This window comes from Mesoplodon densirostris, chromosome 13 (assembly GCF_025265405.1).
Source record: "Mesoplodon densirostris isolate mMesDen1 chromosome 13, mMesDen1 primary haplotype, whole genome shotgun sequence".
Taxonomy (NCBI): domain Eukaryota; kingdom Metazoa; phylum Chordata; class Mammalia; order Artiodactyla; family Ziphiidae; genus Mesoplodon; species Mesoplodon densirostris.
In genome coordinates this window covers 85,816,496-85,832,606 of record NC_082673.1, presented here as the reverse complement: position 1 = coordinate 85,832,606, position 16,111 = coordinate 85,816,496, and the positions used below count along the sequence as shown (strand labels likewise).

Below are 16,111 nucleotides of genomic sequence, written 5' to 3'. Positions count from 1 at the left end.
ACAGGGGGCTGGTTAGAAACTCAGAACGTCCGACTCCCCCTCAGACCTGCTGAATCAAACTCTGCACCGCACCGTCGTCCCCGTCGCCCGGAGGGAATCTGCTCTGAGCTGTCAGCCTTCCTCCCGGGTCATAGGGCTTGCTCTTCACCTGGCTCCTACCGTCTCTCCTGCTGCTCTAAGATGCAGTTTTCAGACAGAGCGATCTTTTCCAAATGTAAATCAGATCCCAGCATCCCTCCCTGAAAACACTCCAGTAACTTGAAAGCCTCCAGTAAGCTGGGACAGGACCTCGCCCTGGCCTCCCGGCCCCGCAGCAGCCGGCCTCCCGCGGCATCTCCTCGCTCTGGCTGCACCGGCCCACTGGGCTGCTCTGTGCCCACCTCCAGGCCTCTGCGCCGGCCGAGCCCTGTGGCCCGGGCGCTCCTGCCTCCCCTCGGCGGGGCTGACTCCTGGTCCAGGGCTCGGCCCTCTCAGGTCCTGTCGGGCCCGTCCTCCGGAACCGCCCTGTGTTGTGAGATGGCACAGTGGAGTTGAGCCGGGGGATGGGCCGGGGGGGGCCTGATCCAGTGCCCTGAGCCCTTGAAGGCAGGGCATTGCCTCACCTGGGGGCAGGCGTCAGCACGATTAGAAGCTGGAGGATTTGTGTTTTGAGCCACTGCCTTTATGGTAGTTTTATAGGTGGTGATAGAAAGTGAACATGGTCACGGACCGCGTGGGCAGAGAAGCGCCCCGTTGTTAACAGCCACGTTCCTGCGGCACCCGCCCTGGCCGCTCTGGTGCCCCTGCGGCCCGGAGGCCTCAGGGGGCTTCCTGCTTCTCCAGGAGCCCCAAGTCCACCCGCCTGAGTAACCAGAGAAGCGGGTGGAGGCGTGGCCGTCCAGCGCGAGAAGACCTCTCTGTCCCTTCCACGGAAAAGCAGAGGCTCAGAGACGGAGCCCCGCTGTGGGCCTGTCATGGACGGTGGCCTGGATCTGAGACTCTGGGCCGGACCACCCGGTCCGGTTGTGGCCCTCTCTCCCCAGTCGGGAAGTAGGAAGGGGATGTTTACAGAGGGGCTGGCCCTGGGCAGGGGGCCGAAGCTCACCTCCCGTCTGTCTAGGTCGTGGGGAGAATGGGGGGTGGGCAGGAGTCAGTTCTCAGAGACTCTGCCACCAGCCGTATCTTAGTTAGCTGGTTTGCCCACCCGCCTTTTGTCCCCGGCAAGTTGGAGGAGGTCTGTAGCACTTAGCTCAGGGCCTGGCACGTTATAAAGGCCTCACGAGTGTTCAGAAGCACTGCTGGGGCATCAGACTCGGGAAGCCGAGCTGGGTGGGCTGGGGCTGCCCTCGTCGGGACCCAGCTGAGCAGCCTGGTGATTGCCAGCTGCTGTGGGTGCCCCGCCTGGGGAGCCTCAGGCCTCTGAGACAGGGGCCCTCCCTGGATGAACAGCGCACGGGGGTCTCCCGAGAAGCCCATTTCGGGGGTTGCCCTGGGCCAGGTCACAGCGCGTGAAGGAGGAAACAGCTCTGGGCCAGACGGCCTGGGTGTGACCCCGCGTCTGTCACTTCACAGTGTATGACTAGGGACAAGCACTTCTCCTCTTCGAACTTCTCTTTTCTCATCTGTAAAGTGGGAAAATAATAGAACCTACCCCATGGGGCTAATGTACGGGTTATGCATAATTATGCAAATGAAGCAGTTGGCAGGGAGCCTGGCGCTGGTTAGGTCTAATCTTAGCTCCTGTCATAGGAATGACTTAGCTCCTTAACCCCTGTCTGAGCTCATCGAGTTGCTCATAGAATTCAGCCATAACTGTTTTGCTTCTGGAAGCTTCTGCTCAGCAAGCAGGTACTGATGCAGCCGTCCAGGCCCTGTGCTCAGCAGTAGGAGTCCCAGGGTGGATGAAACACTGCCTGCTTCATAGGAGAGTCTGCTGCTTGGTCCAGGCAGGTGGTTGCATTATGTAAACTGCCGTGTTTGTGGCTGGAGGCAGTTTGACCCCTTACCACGTGCAGTTGTCGTGACATTCTGGGTCATTCCCTGGAGAAGGCCCTCGAGGAGGCTGATTTGGAAGAGCTGGAGCTGAGTGGCATCATGCAACCGCCTGCCCACAGGAACGGGCAGTTAGGTGAGGCGCTCTGATCCAGAAGGGGCACCAGACTTGAGAGCAGGCAAAGGGAGAAGGGCCAGAGACGGTCGAGGTGGGCAGGTCTCCCTACTCGGAGAGAGAGGTACAAGTAGGAGGGAAACGGGCGAGTGGCTTTGATGAGCAGGAGGCGGCGTCCACGCAGAGTCTCAGGGCGGGGTCTTAGGCTGCTCACATCAGTGCACAGGGCGGGTGTCAACACTGCACTGGCCTCAGAGTAAGACCATCGCAGTCCCTCCTTCTGTTCTTAGACCTACTTTGCCACTGATGAACTTACCTGGGTGGGTTTGAGGGGCGATTGAAGTGGTGTATGTTTTGTTACGATAAACATTCTTTAAACAGAACGCGGATGTGCTCCATGACTGGGAATTTAGCCTGCCTTTCTCCCTTGGGTGAGGGCAGCGGCTTGGAGGTCCAGGGAGGAACAGGGTGCGTCCTGCCAGCTCCGTGTCCTTGCCCATGGGGTCTTGTGGAGGCTGCCTGTCACCTGTGTAAAAGGACAAGGAGAGGAACTGCTAGAGGAAACAGTTTGTTAAATCGGGGGGGAGAAGAGTCTGCACCAGCTGAGGAGAGAAGCCCGTGCCTCCCCAGCACAGAGGGGTTGGCAGAGGGAGGGGGTCCACCGCCCCACGTCTCCATCGAGCACCCTCGTCAGGTTGCGGGGGCAGGGTCTGGTGAGCATCAAGAGGGTGGAGGCCTTTTGTCCTGAGCGCATGAAGAGAGAGATGGTCGCACACTGCCGTGCAGGGGAGTTCAGTGAAGCCCTGCCTGACCCCGGGAGTGGCCCATCTGTGCACGGGCTACCGGGCAGAGGTGAGGCTTTCAGAGAAGCATGGCCCCCTGGGCCAGGTGCTTGACAGGGGCGCAGAGCCCAGGCAGTGCGTGGTACTGAGTGGAATTCAGTGTAGTGTGCGGAAAGGTCACCAACATGCAGCATTATGCACGACAGACCTGTCTAAATATCAGAAGGTATTCAGGGGCGGTCAGAGCTACCTCCTGCCTCCTTCCCTGTCGCTGTGAATATGCTCTGTTTGAGCTCGGTTTGAAAAGATCTCCTGGGGCAGACATCAGAATTCAAGTCAGGCATGTGTGGAGTGCCTACTATAAACCACGTGCTGTGTGGACGTTGTCTGGGGGTGGGTGTGCTAATCGTGCACCCTGAGGGGCAGTGGGGAGGTGGGCCTGGTGGGGACACCGCCCCTGGAGGGGACGACACCGCTAGCAGTTGTGAGCACCACACACTGCTTCCCACTCACCTTGCGCCAGGCCCCGGCACCATCTCTCATCCTCACATGTGCTGAGACAGACCACGATGCCCTTCCCACGTACCACCACTTACAGGAGAAGGAGGGATTGCTCTTTCCTCAGTCACGTGGTTATCGAGAGCACACTCACCTGTGCTTAGACCCCTGAGAAACACAGGGTGTCCTAGCTGTGCACACTGTCTTTTCGCTGCTCACGCACCTGCCACTAAACTCAGCTGCCTACCGAGTTGGTTTGGCCAACGGGCAAGCCTTTCCATCCTCATCCTATGATGGGCTTGGGGCCAGTAGGAGGCACCTCTCTTCCCATTTCCAGGCCTCTCTGTCATAGCGAAGAGAGTGGGACCTGTCTGTCCCCTGCAGGCCAGGACCCCATGGACAAGGTCACCCTGTGCAGGGGGCTCCCGGGTGCTCTGGGGCCTCAGCATGGGGTGGCCACGTGTCGGCCAGCTGGACCCTGCAGCGTCTCCGAGGGCCAGGACACACACGTGGGGACTGGCAGGGACTGTCTTTAGTGAGCTGTCCTTACAACACGGGCTTTGGACTGTTTATGGGATCCACAGAAGAGAGAATGTCTGCTATCTCCGCACAATCAAGAGAGAAATAGGGTGGAGGGGAGGCATTATGACGTCTCCTCACAAAAGATGACTAGCCTGACGCGGGCATGCATCACAGCCTTCCTCACTTCCTGTGCATTCTTTCTTTTTTTTAAAACACTTTAAATCTTCATTGATGTATGGAATGGTTTCTTCCTGCCTACGAATATCTTTTGGTATTTCCACAAGTTTCTCGCACATAATATTTACCCCTTTTTTGGGTACCATATATATGTGTACAGTTTTAGAGTTGGGAATTTATGATGCTTTTTTATAAACCACACTCGTTTATCAATTCAGGATAGTATTTCCCATTTCCCTTTGTTTCTGACATATGCAACGCCACACCTGACCTAGGGTCGTGACAGTAAATGTGCTTGCTTATTAACCTTGTGAAATGGGTCTGCAGTTCCCTTTTGAGAATGCTAGAGGAACCTCTTGTTTGGTTGTAATTAGAGCAGTGAGTGAAACCCTAACTTCTGTAAAAAGTAAGGCTCCTTCCCCAGAGCTTCAACACACATAGCAGAGTATTTCACATGAAAGACCTCACTGCAGTGTTCTTTTTTTTTTTAAATTTAATTTAATTTAATTTTTTTTATACAGCAGGTTCTTATTAGTCATCCATTTTATACACATCAGTGTATACATGTCAATCCCAATCTCCCAGTTCATCACACCACCACCACCACCCCCCTGCTGCTTTCCCCCCTTGGTGTCCATGCGTTTGTTGTCTACATCTGTGTCTCAATTTCTGCCCTGCAAACCAGTTCATCTGTACCATTTTTCTAGATTTCACATATATGCGTTAATATAGATATTTGTTTTTCCCTTTCTGTCTTACTTCACTCTGTATGACAGTCTCTAGGTCCATCCACGTCTCTACAAATGACCCAATTTCGTTCCTTTTTATGGCTGAGTAATATTCCATTGTATATATGTACCACATCTTCTTTATCCATTCGTCTGTCGATGGGCATTTAGGTTGCTTCCATGACCTGGCTATTGTAAATAGTGCTGCAGTGAACATTGAGGTGCATGTCTCTTTTTGAATTATGGTTTTCTCTGGATAGATGCCCAGTAGTAGGATTGCTGGATCATATGGTAGTTCTATTTTTAGTTTTTTAAGGAACCTCCATACTGTTCTCCATAGTGGCTGTACCAATTTACATTCCCACCAGCAGTGCAAGAGGGTTCCCTTTTCTCCACACCCTCTCCAGCACTTGTTGTTTGTAGATGTTCTGATGATGCCCATTCTAACTGGTGTGAGGTGATACCTCATTGTAGTTTTCATTTCCGTTTCTCTGATAATTAGTGATGCTGAGCATCTTTTCATGTGCCTCTTGGCCATCTGTATGTCTTCTTTGGAGAGATGTCTATTTAGGTCTTCTGCCCATTTTTGGATTGGGTTGTTTGTTTTTTTAATATTGAGCTGCATGAGCTGTTTATGTATTTTTGGAGATTAATCCTTTGTCCATTGATTTGTTTGCAAATATTTTCTCCCATTCTGAGGGTTATCTTTTCGTCTTGTTTATAGTTTCCTTTGCTGTGCAAAAGCTTTGAAATTTCATTAGGTCCCATTTGTTTATTTTTGTTTTTATTTCCATTACTCTAGGAGGTGGGTCCAAAAAGATCTTGCTGTGATTTATGTCAAGGAGTGTTCTTCCTCTGTTTTCCTCTAAGAGTGTTAGAGTGTCCAGTCTTACATTTAGGTCTTTAATCCATTTTGAGTTTATTTTTGTGTATGGTGTTAGGGAGTATTCTAATTTCATTCTTTTACATGTAGCTGTGCAGTTTTCCCAGCACTACTTATTGAAGAGACTGTCTTTTCTCCATTGTATATCCTTGCCTCCTTTGTCATAGATTAGTTGACCATAGGTGCGTGGGTTTATCTCTGGGCTTTCTATCCTGTTCCATTGATCTATATTTCTGTTTTTGTGGCAGTACCATACTGTTTTGATTACTGTAGCTTTGTAGTATAGTCTGAAGTCAGGGTGTCTGATTCCTCCAGCTCCGTTTTTTTCCCTCAAGACTGCTTTGGCTAGTCAGGGTCTTTTGTGTCTCCGTACAAATTTTAAGATTTTTTGTTCTAGTTCTGTAAAAAATGCCATTGGTAATTTGATAGGGATTGCATTGAATCTGTAGATTGCTTTGGGTAGTTATAGTCATTTTCACAATGTTGATTCTTCCAGTCCAAGAGCATGGTATATCTCTCCATCTATTTGTGTCATCTTTTATTTCTTTCATCAGTGTCTTATCGTTTCCTGCATGCAGGTCTTTTACCTCCTTAGGTAGGTTTATCCCTAGGTATTTTATTCTTTTTGTTGCATGGTGAATGGGATTGTTTCCTTAATTTCTCTTTCTGATCTTTTGTTGTTAGTGTATAGGAACGCCAGAGATTTCTGTGCATTAATTTTGTATCCTGCAACTTTACCAAATTCATTGATTAGCTCTAGTAGTTTCCTGGTGACATCTTTAGGATTTTCTATGTATAGTATCATGTCATCTGCAAACAGTGACAGTTTTCCTTCTTTTCCAACTTGTATTCCTTTTATTTCTTTTCTCTGATTGCCATGGCTAGGACTTCCAAAACTATGTTGAATAATAGTGGCGAGAGTGGACATCCTTGTCTTACTCCTGATCTCAGAGGAAATGCTTTCAGTTTTTCACCATTGAGAGTGATGTTTGCTGTGGGTTTGTCATATATGGCCTTTATTATGTTGAGGTAGGTTCCCTATATGCCCACTTTGGGGAGAGTTTTTATCATAAATGGGTGTTGAATTTTATCAAAAGCTTTTTCTGCATCTATTGAGATGATCATATGGTTTTTATTCTTCAATTAGTTAATATGGTGTATCACATTGATTGATTTGCATATACTGAAGAATCCTTGCATCCCTGAGATAAATCCCAGTTGATCATGGTGTATGATCCTTTTTTTTTTTCTCTTATATCTGTTGAGGCAAGAACTGTTAGTCCACTCTACTTTTATTTTACTCTCATTAAATTTTCCTATTATGGTAGTATTTTTATAAAGGAATTTATAAATTGAATTAAAAGAAACTTCCACTGAAGAGACTCAACAAGTATAAATAATTACTGAAATAATCTTTTAAAGAAAGTATTTCCCCAGAAAAGTCTTCACCAAGTTTATGATCCTTTTAATGTGTTGGTGGATTCTGTTTGCTAGTATTTTGTTGGGGATTTTTGTATCGATATTCATCAGTGATATTGGTCTGTAATTTTCTTTTTTTGTAGTATCTTTGTCTGGTTTTGGTATCAGAGTGATGGTGGCCTCATAGAATGTGTTTGGGAGTGTTCCTTCCTCTGCAGTTTTTTGGAAGAGTTTGAGAAGGTTGGGTGTTAACTCTTCTCTAAATGTTTGATAGAATTTACCTGTGAAGGAATAAAGACGCAGACTAAGACAATGGACTTGAGGACACAGGGAGGGGGAAGGGTAAGCTGGGACAAAGTGAGAGAGTGGCATGGACATATATACACTACCAAATGTAAAATAGATAGCTAGTGGGAAGCAGCCACATAGCACAGGGAGATCAGCTCAGGGCTTTCTGACCACCTAGAGGGGTGGGATAGGGAGGGTGGGAGGGAAACACAAGAGGGAGGAGATATGGGGCTATATGTATATGTATAGCTGATTCCACTAGAGAAAGGATTATGTTAAATAGACTTAATACGTAGAAAAGGTAATATGGGCCAATAAATGTAGCTATTTAGAGGGAGAGACAGATGATGCTACGTCTTCTCTTCCCATGTTAGGCGAGTTGCGGTCCAGGGGCTGCCGCGGATTGGGTGAGGCAGGGCCCTTCCTGGGAAGCCGCCAGCGTCTTCCTTTGTAAAAGCAAGTCTCAGTCTCTCAGCTGGTGAGCGAGGCTCTTCAGGATCTGGTTGTGAACTTCATTTCAGGCCTCACCCGCCCCCGCTCCCCAGCACCGCCTGTCCTGTGACTCATGCACTTTGGACAGACACACAGCCCCTGGGAGCCTCCCCTGTGCAGACACACTCGAGGTCTGGCGTCCCTCGCTCAGCTAGGAGCAAAGCCTCAGTGCAGACGAGGGGCCCATAGGAGACGCAGGATGGGGATGCAGGAGTCCTCCGGGCTTTGAGGGAGGGCACGAGAAACGTGATGGGGAAGCCTGGAATCGGAGGGTTGTGGAAGCAGTGAAGAGGGCGTCTCAGTGAGTAAAGCTGAGGTTGGCTCAGCAGCGTCAGACAGCAAAGGACCGTGTGGAGAGGTGAGGATGGAACTCTGCCCAGTGGGCTTGGCGACGGGGAGGTGGCGGTGGCCCTGGTGGGGCTGTGGGCACATGCCCGCTCTTTGCCGCCTTCCCTCGGCCTGCCATGCCTTTTCCCACCATCTGCAGACAGCGCCTTCCATGAAGTGGCCCCGGGCCCTGGTGTGACAGAGGTAGCATGTGATTTGCCCTTATTTCGAGCACGGTGGCCTCATGTTGGTTTCTGCCCTCCTTCCACATCTGTGGGCAGTGGCCACGCCGCAGTCGTCCTGGGACCTCCTGGGACGGCTCCTGGGTGTGTGTCCACCCTGCTGCCATGGGAACAGGAGCTGCAGCCTCTGCTCATCAAAGCCCTGGGCCCGGCAGGGATCTCTTTGTCTGGGGTAGTAGTGTCAGCCCTTGTCAGTACTCAGCCATCGAGGCACTAGAGCTGTTCAGAAGGAGAGTGAAAGCTTAGGCTGGCGACGTCTTCCTCATTTTAGGCTTCATTTCCGATGATGGCAACCACTGTGTATGAACGACAGTGCCAGGAGTGTATCTCAAAGCTCATGTATTGGTTGACCTCACCCTTTTTTTTTTTTGTCACCATTGTGTCATCTGTTTTCCTGAAGTGCATTAGCTTGTTTTGCACATCTGAGATCCTGGGACCTCAGCATAAATCACCCATGCCGCCTGACTTCTTTCTTCATGTAGAATTTACTGACAGTTAAGAGAAAAGCGTTTGTTGAGTATTCCTTCCCCCTTTCCCACCCTTCGGTCAGGTACCTTCTTTCAAAGTGAAATAAATCAATATTTACTTCTAAAGTCTCGGTTCACAGTACATTTTCCCATTTAAATGAAATTGAAACAAACAGTAAAAGAAGAAGAAGAAGAAGAAGAAGAAAAAAAAGGCCTCCATCTACTGCAGAAAAACAGCTCAGGCTACATGGATTAATACTTTCCACTCAGGGTATCTCTCTAGCTTCTGGTAAATTCCATCAGTCCAAGTTAAAGGTTCCTTCCAATCAGTAACTTTGTGTGGAGCCCACTCCAGAGGTGCCTCGTCCATTTTCTTCTCTGCATTAAACATGATCCCGTCTGACACAGCCCTTCCTGCTGACAGGGAATGACACAGGCACAGGGCCGAGGGAGACCCCTGGAAGCCCCATGGGGCGTTCCCAGAGACGGCGTGGGGTCGTGGCTTGTTACAGAGGGCCGGGCAGGGAGGAGACCGTCCCACGCCAGGCTCCAGCTGGGAAGGGAGTCAGAAGCATCATGAATGGGAGCTCACGGAGGCCACCTGAGCAAACCCACTGCTTCCAGTCTGTCCTGGGGTCCTGGGAGTCATTGCCCCTTCTGCCCTCTGTGCCTGGAGGCCCATCCCCACGCCTCCTCCGGAGGCTTCCCTGGCACTCTGTCAGAGCATCGCTCAGTTCTTGTGTCTGCCCCGTTAGACTGGTTTTCCACCACGTGCTGCCTGAGCGCCCATCAGGGCACCTGCACCCAGTGGAGCATCGTTGCACAAATGCTGGGTTCTTGCTCCGTGCCAGGCATCCGCCCTGCCCACCTGGCTCTGGGGGGAAGAGCTGTGCCGGGGCAGTGCCGTCCTAGCCCTCACGGAGCTCAGTCCACTGGGACCTGATAAAATGACAAAGGTTTTGTTGAATGAATGAATAATTGACATGCCACAGTACCTTAAGAAAACGTTGTTCAGTACACAAATGAAGACACCAAAAGCGCGGTGATGTTATTAAGCACCCACTTTGCATACGGAATCTTCTTCAGCTCTCCTAGCCATTCTCTGAAGTGGGCATTTTTGTCCCTATTTTACAGATGAGACACCTGAGAGTCATAGGGGAAAGTGGGCAAGGCTCACGGCTAACTGCAGGGGAGCTGCCGCGTGAGCCCCACAAAGTGCAGGACAAAGTTCTTTCCACCTCGCCTTTCAGACCCCCTGGGAAAGGCCGGTCTCTGTGACATCCCTCCCTACATCTGAGGGCTCTCGTTCCCCAGCCCAGCAAGTCCAGGCCCCTTCACTGTCCTCCTGGGCTGGTTTTCTAATCCTTCAGTCATTTTTGCAGCTCTTAGGGTCTCAACACTTTCTAAATCTTTCCCGTATTGTTTGTATTATTGCTCTTCTCAAAATCAAAGACAATTCTAAAACAGACCAGAATGCACAGTCAGGGAGCTGGGGCCTTAGCACCAGTTGGAATTTGGCCTTGTCTGGAATCTGCCTGCTTGGAGCTACAGAGAAAGGCCCGCCTGTAGGAGTGAGCAGGCCCCTCCACTGACAGAGCCCCAGGGCAGTGAGTGCCCATCAGCAGACCCCTCCTGTGGCTCTGAGGCACTAGTGTTGGTGGACGACACCTGGGCACAACCAGGCGTGCAAGGGCATGTACTCCTGCCTGGTGTGATGTTGATCTTCTTCATACGCAGAGCTGAGCTCCCAGAGTGTGTGGAGAGACAGATAACCCAGGATAAACTAGTCCCTTTTTCACGACCAAATGGACCAGCTATGAATTTCCAGGAGACCCCGCACCCAACCCTCTACACGGTTGCAGGAAATAACTCCTAGAGTGCCTCGGCAACTCCCACGCCTCTGGGAGGCATCGCGAGAAGAGCTTGGACTGGGTGTTTGAACTTGGGTTGCACCATTAGCCCCAGCTGGGGCCCCTGACCACGTTGCTTTGCACCGGTGAGTGTCACCCTCCTCATCTATAAACCGGGGGTGAGAGCAAGCGTAGAGCATTGCTGAGATGATTCTGTGCAGGAAGGACCAGCTCCTGGAATGTGCCAGATGCTCCATAGGCAGTCGCTGTGATTTTCTTGTCCTGCTGGACCTGGAAGTGGGGCCCGTGTGACCTTTCTCTTGCCCTCCTACAGGTCACGGACGAGGAGCCCAGTTCCAACCACACGGTCATGATCCAGGAGACCCTCCAGCAGGCCTCCGTGGAGCTGGCTGAGCAGCATCACCTGGTGGTGTCCTCTGACGACGTGGAGGGCATCGAGACGGTAACCGTCTACACGCAGGGCGGGGAGGCCTCGGAGTTCATCGTCTACGTGCAGGAGGCCATGCAGCCCGTGGAGGAGCAGGCCATGGGGCAGCCGGCCCCGGAGCTCTAGAGGACACGCAGTGTGGGACAGTGCCACGGGGCAGGGCTGCCGGCCTCTGCGGAGCCCCCGGGACACCCGGGGCGGGGGGGCCCCAGAGCGGTGCTCTCCGCAGGGCTCTCCTCTGTGCTGTCTGCCCTGGCGGCCTCTGGGGCTCTGCTGGCCCTGCTTTGGGTGGGCGAGGGATCAGCGACACAGGAGTGCTACCCCCAGCACAGGCACACACACCTTCCCCCCCGTCGTCTGCTTCCAGAAAGACCTGTGCGTCAACTCCCCAAACATGGCCCATACCGCATAGCCCCTTTGCTTCAAGTGTCGAACAGAGACCCCCAACTCTCATCAGCGTCTTCCCTGAATCACAGCCCAACTCCTTGACCCCTGTCTAGGTGCCGAATCTTTACCTGGGACTGCTCTGCAACCTGGTAACCAGGAGACAGCTGTCAGAGAAAGTGACCTTATGTTGTTTGAATCGCCTGTGAGAGAAAAGGGGAGGGGTTACCTACACACTTCTACCCTCCTCAGGCATCAAGGGCACTTATTATCATGTGAAGTAACTATGGTTAGATGCCCCCCCCACCCCCGGCTCCCATCACAGGTGGTGGTCTCAGCTTACTATCTTGGAATTCTTTTGCTTTTAAAATAAATGCACTTTCTCCTATTCACTTCCTACTCTAAGGAGGTGAGGTGGATAGAATAAAAGCATTCTCTGCCTGAGTACTTCTGCTCCTCTGTTAGGTTGGTGGGTTTACCTTTCCCCTTCCCAAGTCAGAATCTTGGATTTGGACCCCACCCAGGACCACCCCCTCTGAGACCCAGGCGCTTAAAATGTGACAGTGATGCTCGTTCTCCCTCTGAAGCATGAGCCTTGCTTTGGGACCACTGTTTGAGGTTAACGGTCTTACGCCCCACGTCCTGGCACCTTGTGTTGGGTCTGCTGCAGCCCCTTCCCACCTTGGGAGGAGCAGGAAACCCACAGTCAGGAGCCTTCGTGATGCTCTCTGGTCCGACGGCCTTTTAGTCCAGGTGCTCGTGATAAATCCCATACCTTTTGGCGCCTCTGCTGTGTGACAGCTTTGTGGAGGCACCGAGGCGAGTCCTACTGCCCCCGGTCCAGCCCCGGGGTCTCCTAACGTTGTCACCCAACATCCAGCTCACTGACGTCAAGACGTTTTTTCTATCAAATGAAATTTTATTTAATTTATAGTGATTCTAGCCAATTGTTTGAATAAACCATCCTTTTAAGTTGTAAAATACCAAGCTATTGCCTCATGGTTTTAGATTTTCACATTTCTAGACTAGACAGTGAAATCATCTATATTACATAGGACGGCTCACAAAACTGTTCATCTGAAACAACGGGCACTAAAAACAGCCAAAACTTTCGATTCAGTAACAAATGAAGAAAAAGCTTGAGAATTATTTTTAATCCTACAATGGTTTGCTGTCCTTTGTTTCCAAGGAAGACATTACTGACCCATATTCAGTAAAGAATGAACTTTGAGTTATTTCTCTGATAAGGGTGGTGGATTTTTACCAGTCTTGGTAAAGGTAAATGGTATGACGAAATGATGGATTTTTTTTCTCTTAATGTTTAGAAGCCTGTGTGTCATGTTTGTTTGTTTGTTTCTTGACATATAATTGACCTATGACACTACGTTAGTTCCAGGTACACAACATAGTGATGGGATATTTTTATACATTACAAAATGATCACCACAGTAAGTCTAGTTATTGTCTGTCATCATGCAAAGTTATTACACAGTTATTGACTATATTTCCCCATCCTGTACATTTCATCCCCATGACTCATTTGTTTTGTAACTGGAAGTTTGTACCTCTTAATCTCCCTCACATATTTCACTTACCCCTCCAACCCCTCTCCCCTCTGCAACCACCTGTTTGTTTTCTGTATCTGTTTCTGAGTCCGTTTCTGTTTTGTTACGTTTGTTCATTTGTTTTGTTTTTTGGATTCCACCTATAAGTGAAATCATACGGTATTTGTCTTTATCTAACTTATTGCACTTAGCATAATACCCTCTAAGTCCATCCATGTTGTCACAAATGGCTAGATTCCATTCTTTTTATGGCTGAGTAATGTTCTATTGTGTAGATATACCACATATTCTTTACCCATTCATTTGTTGATGGGCACTTAGGTTGCCTTCATATATTGGTTATTGAAAATAGTGCTGCAGTGAACATAGGGGTACATATATCTTTTTGAATTAGTGTTTTTGTTTTTTTTCTGAAAAAATACCCAGTTGTGGAATTGCTGATTGTATGGTAGTTCTATTTTTAATTTTTTGAGGAACCGGCATACTGTTTTCCATAGTGGCTGCACCAATTTGCATTCTCAACAACAGTGCACAAGGGATCCCTTTTCTCCACATCCTCACCAACACTTGTTATTTGCTGTTTTTTTGGTAACAGCCATTCTGACAGGAGTGAGGTGATATCTCATTGTGGTTTTCCTTTGCATTGCCCTGATGATTAGTGATAATGAGCATCTTTTCATGTGTCTGTTGGCCATCTGAATGTCTTATTTGGAAAAATTTCTATTCAGGTCCTTCAGCCCATTTTTTAATTGGGTTGTTTATTTATTTTTGATGTTGAGTTATATGAGTTCTTTGGATATTTTGGATATTAACCCCTTATCTGATATATTGTTTGCAGATATTTTCTCCCATTCAGTAGGTGGCCTTTTCATTTTGTTGATGACTTCCTTTATGGTGCAAAAGCTTTTTAGTTTGATGTATTCTCATGTGTTTATTTTTGCATTTGTTTCCCTTGTCTGAGAAGACATATTAAAAAAAAAATATTGCTCTGACTGGTGTCAGAGAGCATACTGCTTATGTTTTCTTCTAGGGGGTTTATGTTTTCAGGTCTTAGATTTAAGTCTTTAATCCACTTTGAGTTTATTTTTGTATACAGTGTGAGAAAATGTTCTAATTCTATTCTTCTACATGTAGCTGTCCAGTTTTCTCAGATGGAGGTTTCGTTTATTTATTGGAGAAATTTCTTTCCCCCATTGTATATTCTTGCCTCCTTTGTTGTAGATTAATTGACCATCCATGTAAGTTGGGTTTATTTCTGGGTTCTCTATTCTGTGTCATTGATCTACATGTCTATTTTTGTGCCAGTACCTTATGTTTTGATCACTGTGGCTTTGTAGTGTAGTTTGAAACCAGGGAGTGTGATACCTCCAGCTTTGTTGTTCTTTCTCAAGAGTGTTTTGGCTCTTTGGGGTCTTCTGTGTTTCCATAAAAATTTTAGGATTATTTATTCTAGTTCTGTGAAAATGCCATTGGTATTTTGGTGGGGTTGTATTGAATCTGTAGATTGCCTTGGGTAGTGTGGTCATTTTAACAATATTAATTCTTCCAATCCATGAACATGGTATATCTTTCCATCTGTTTGTGCTGTCTTCAGAGTCTTAGAGTTTTCCAAATACAGGTCTTTTACCTTCTGGTTTAGATTTATTCCTAGGTATTTTTTTCTTTTTAAAGTAATTATAAGTGGGATTGTTTTCTTAACTTCTCTTTCTGATAGTTCATTGTTAGTGTATAGAAATGCAACAGATTTCTGTATATTAATTTTGTATCCTGCAACTTTACTCAATTCATTTATTAGTTCTAACAGATTTTTGGTGGCATCTCTAAGGTTTTCTATATATAGTATCATGTCATCTTCAAACAGTGACAGTTTTACTTCTTTCTTTCCAATTTGGATTCCTTTTATTTCTTTTTCTTGTCTGATTGCTATTGCTGGGGACTTATAATACTATGTTGAATAAAAGTGGCAAGACTGGGCATTCTTGTCTTGTTCCTGATCATAGAGGAAATGCTTTCAGCCTTTCACTATTGAATATGACGTTAGCTGTGGGATTTTCATATGTGGCTTTTATTATGTTGAGGTGTGCTCCCTCTATACCGACTTTGTTGAGAGTCTTCATCATAAATATATACTGAATTCTGCCAAAAGCCTTTTCTGTGTCTATTAAGATGATCATATGATTTTTATTTTTCAATTTGTTAATGTGGTGTATCACATTGATTGATTTGGAGATATTGGACTATCCTTGCATCCCTGGAATAAATCCCACTTGATCATAGTGTATGATCCTTTTAATGTATTGTTGAATTTGGTTTGATAATATTAGGTTGAGGATTTTTGCATCTAAGTTCATCAGTGATATTATCCTGTAATTTGCTTTTTTTGTGGTGTCTTTGTCTGGTTTTGGTACTGATGATGCTGGCCTCATAGACCGAGTTCAGAAATGTTCCTTTCTGTTGAAGTTTTTGGAATAGTTTGAGAAAGATAGGTGTTAACTCCTCTCTAAATGTTTGGTAGAATTCACCTGTGAAACTATCTGGTCCTGGACTTTTGTTTGTTGGGAGTTTTTATTACAGATTCAATTTTATGACTGGTAATTTGTTCATATTTTTTATTTCTTCCTGATTCAGTCTCAGGAGATTGTACGTTTCTAGGAATTTATCCATTCCTTCTAGGTTGTACTTTTTGGGGTGTATAGTCATTTGGGGGTTCATAGTCATTTCTTGTGATCCTTTGTATTTGTGCGATGTCAGTTGTAACTTCTCACTGAGGTCAAGGTTTGTTTCCTCCGAGAACCCTTTCTTCAGATGAAATCTCATGCAGGTGTATAAGCAGATGTACAGACAGGTGAAGTGGTAGTTGTTCTGGATGAAGAGGGTGGAGTCCATAGCCCCATGCACTTGGCCTTCATTGTCACCACCCTCTCACCCCAGCCAGGTCTGAGGGGACCTCCTG

The 16,111-nt window shown here is 47.9% G+C and overlaps 1 protein-coding gene across 4 annotated transcripts in view; it reads left to right on the top strand.

Moving 5' to 3' along the window:
• The window catches only part of ZFAT (zinc finger and AT-hook domain containing), a 254,220-nt gene extending 241,672 nt beyond the window's left edge, over nucleotides 1-12,548 (top strand). For all 4 annotated transcript variants that reach the window (XM_060116135.1, XM_060116136.1, XM_060116134.1 and 1 more), the window contains one exon: nucleotides 11,096-12,548. In XM_060116135.1, coding sequence (XP_059972118.1) covers nucleotides 11,096-11,335 — 240 coding nt within the window. In that variant the 3' untranslated portion in view covers nucleotides 11,336-12,548. The remainder of the gene's footprint in view (nucleotides 1-11,095) is intronic.
• The last annotated feature ends 3,563 nt before the right edge of the window (nucleotides 12,549-16,111 follow it).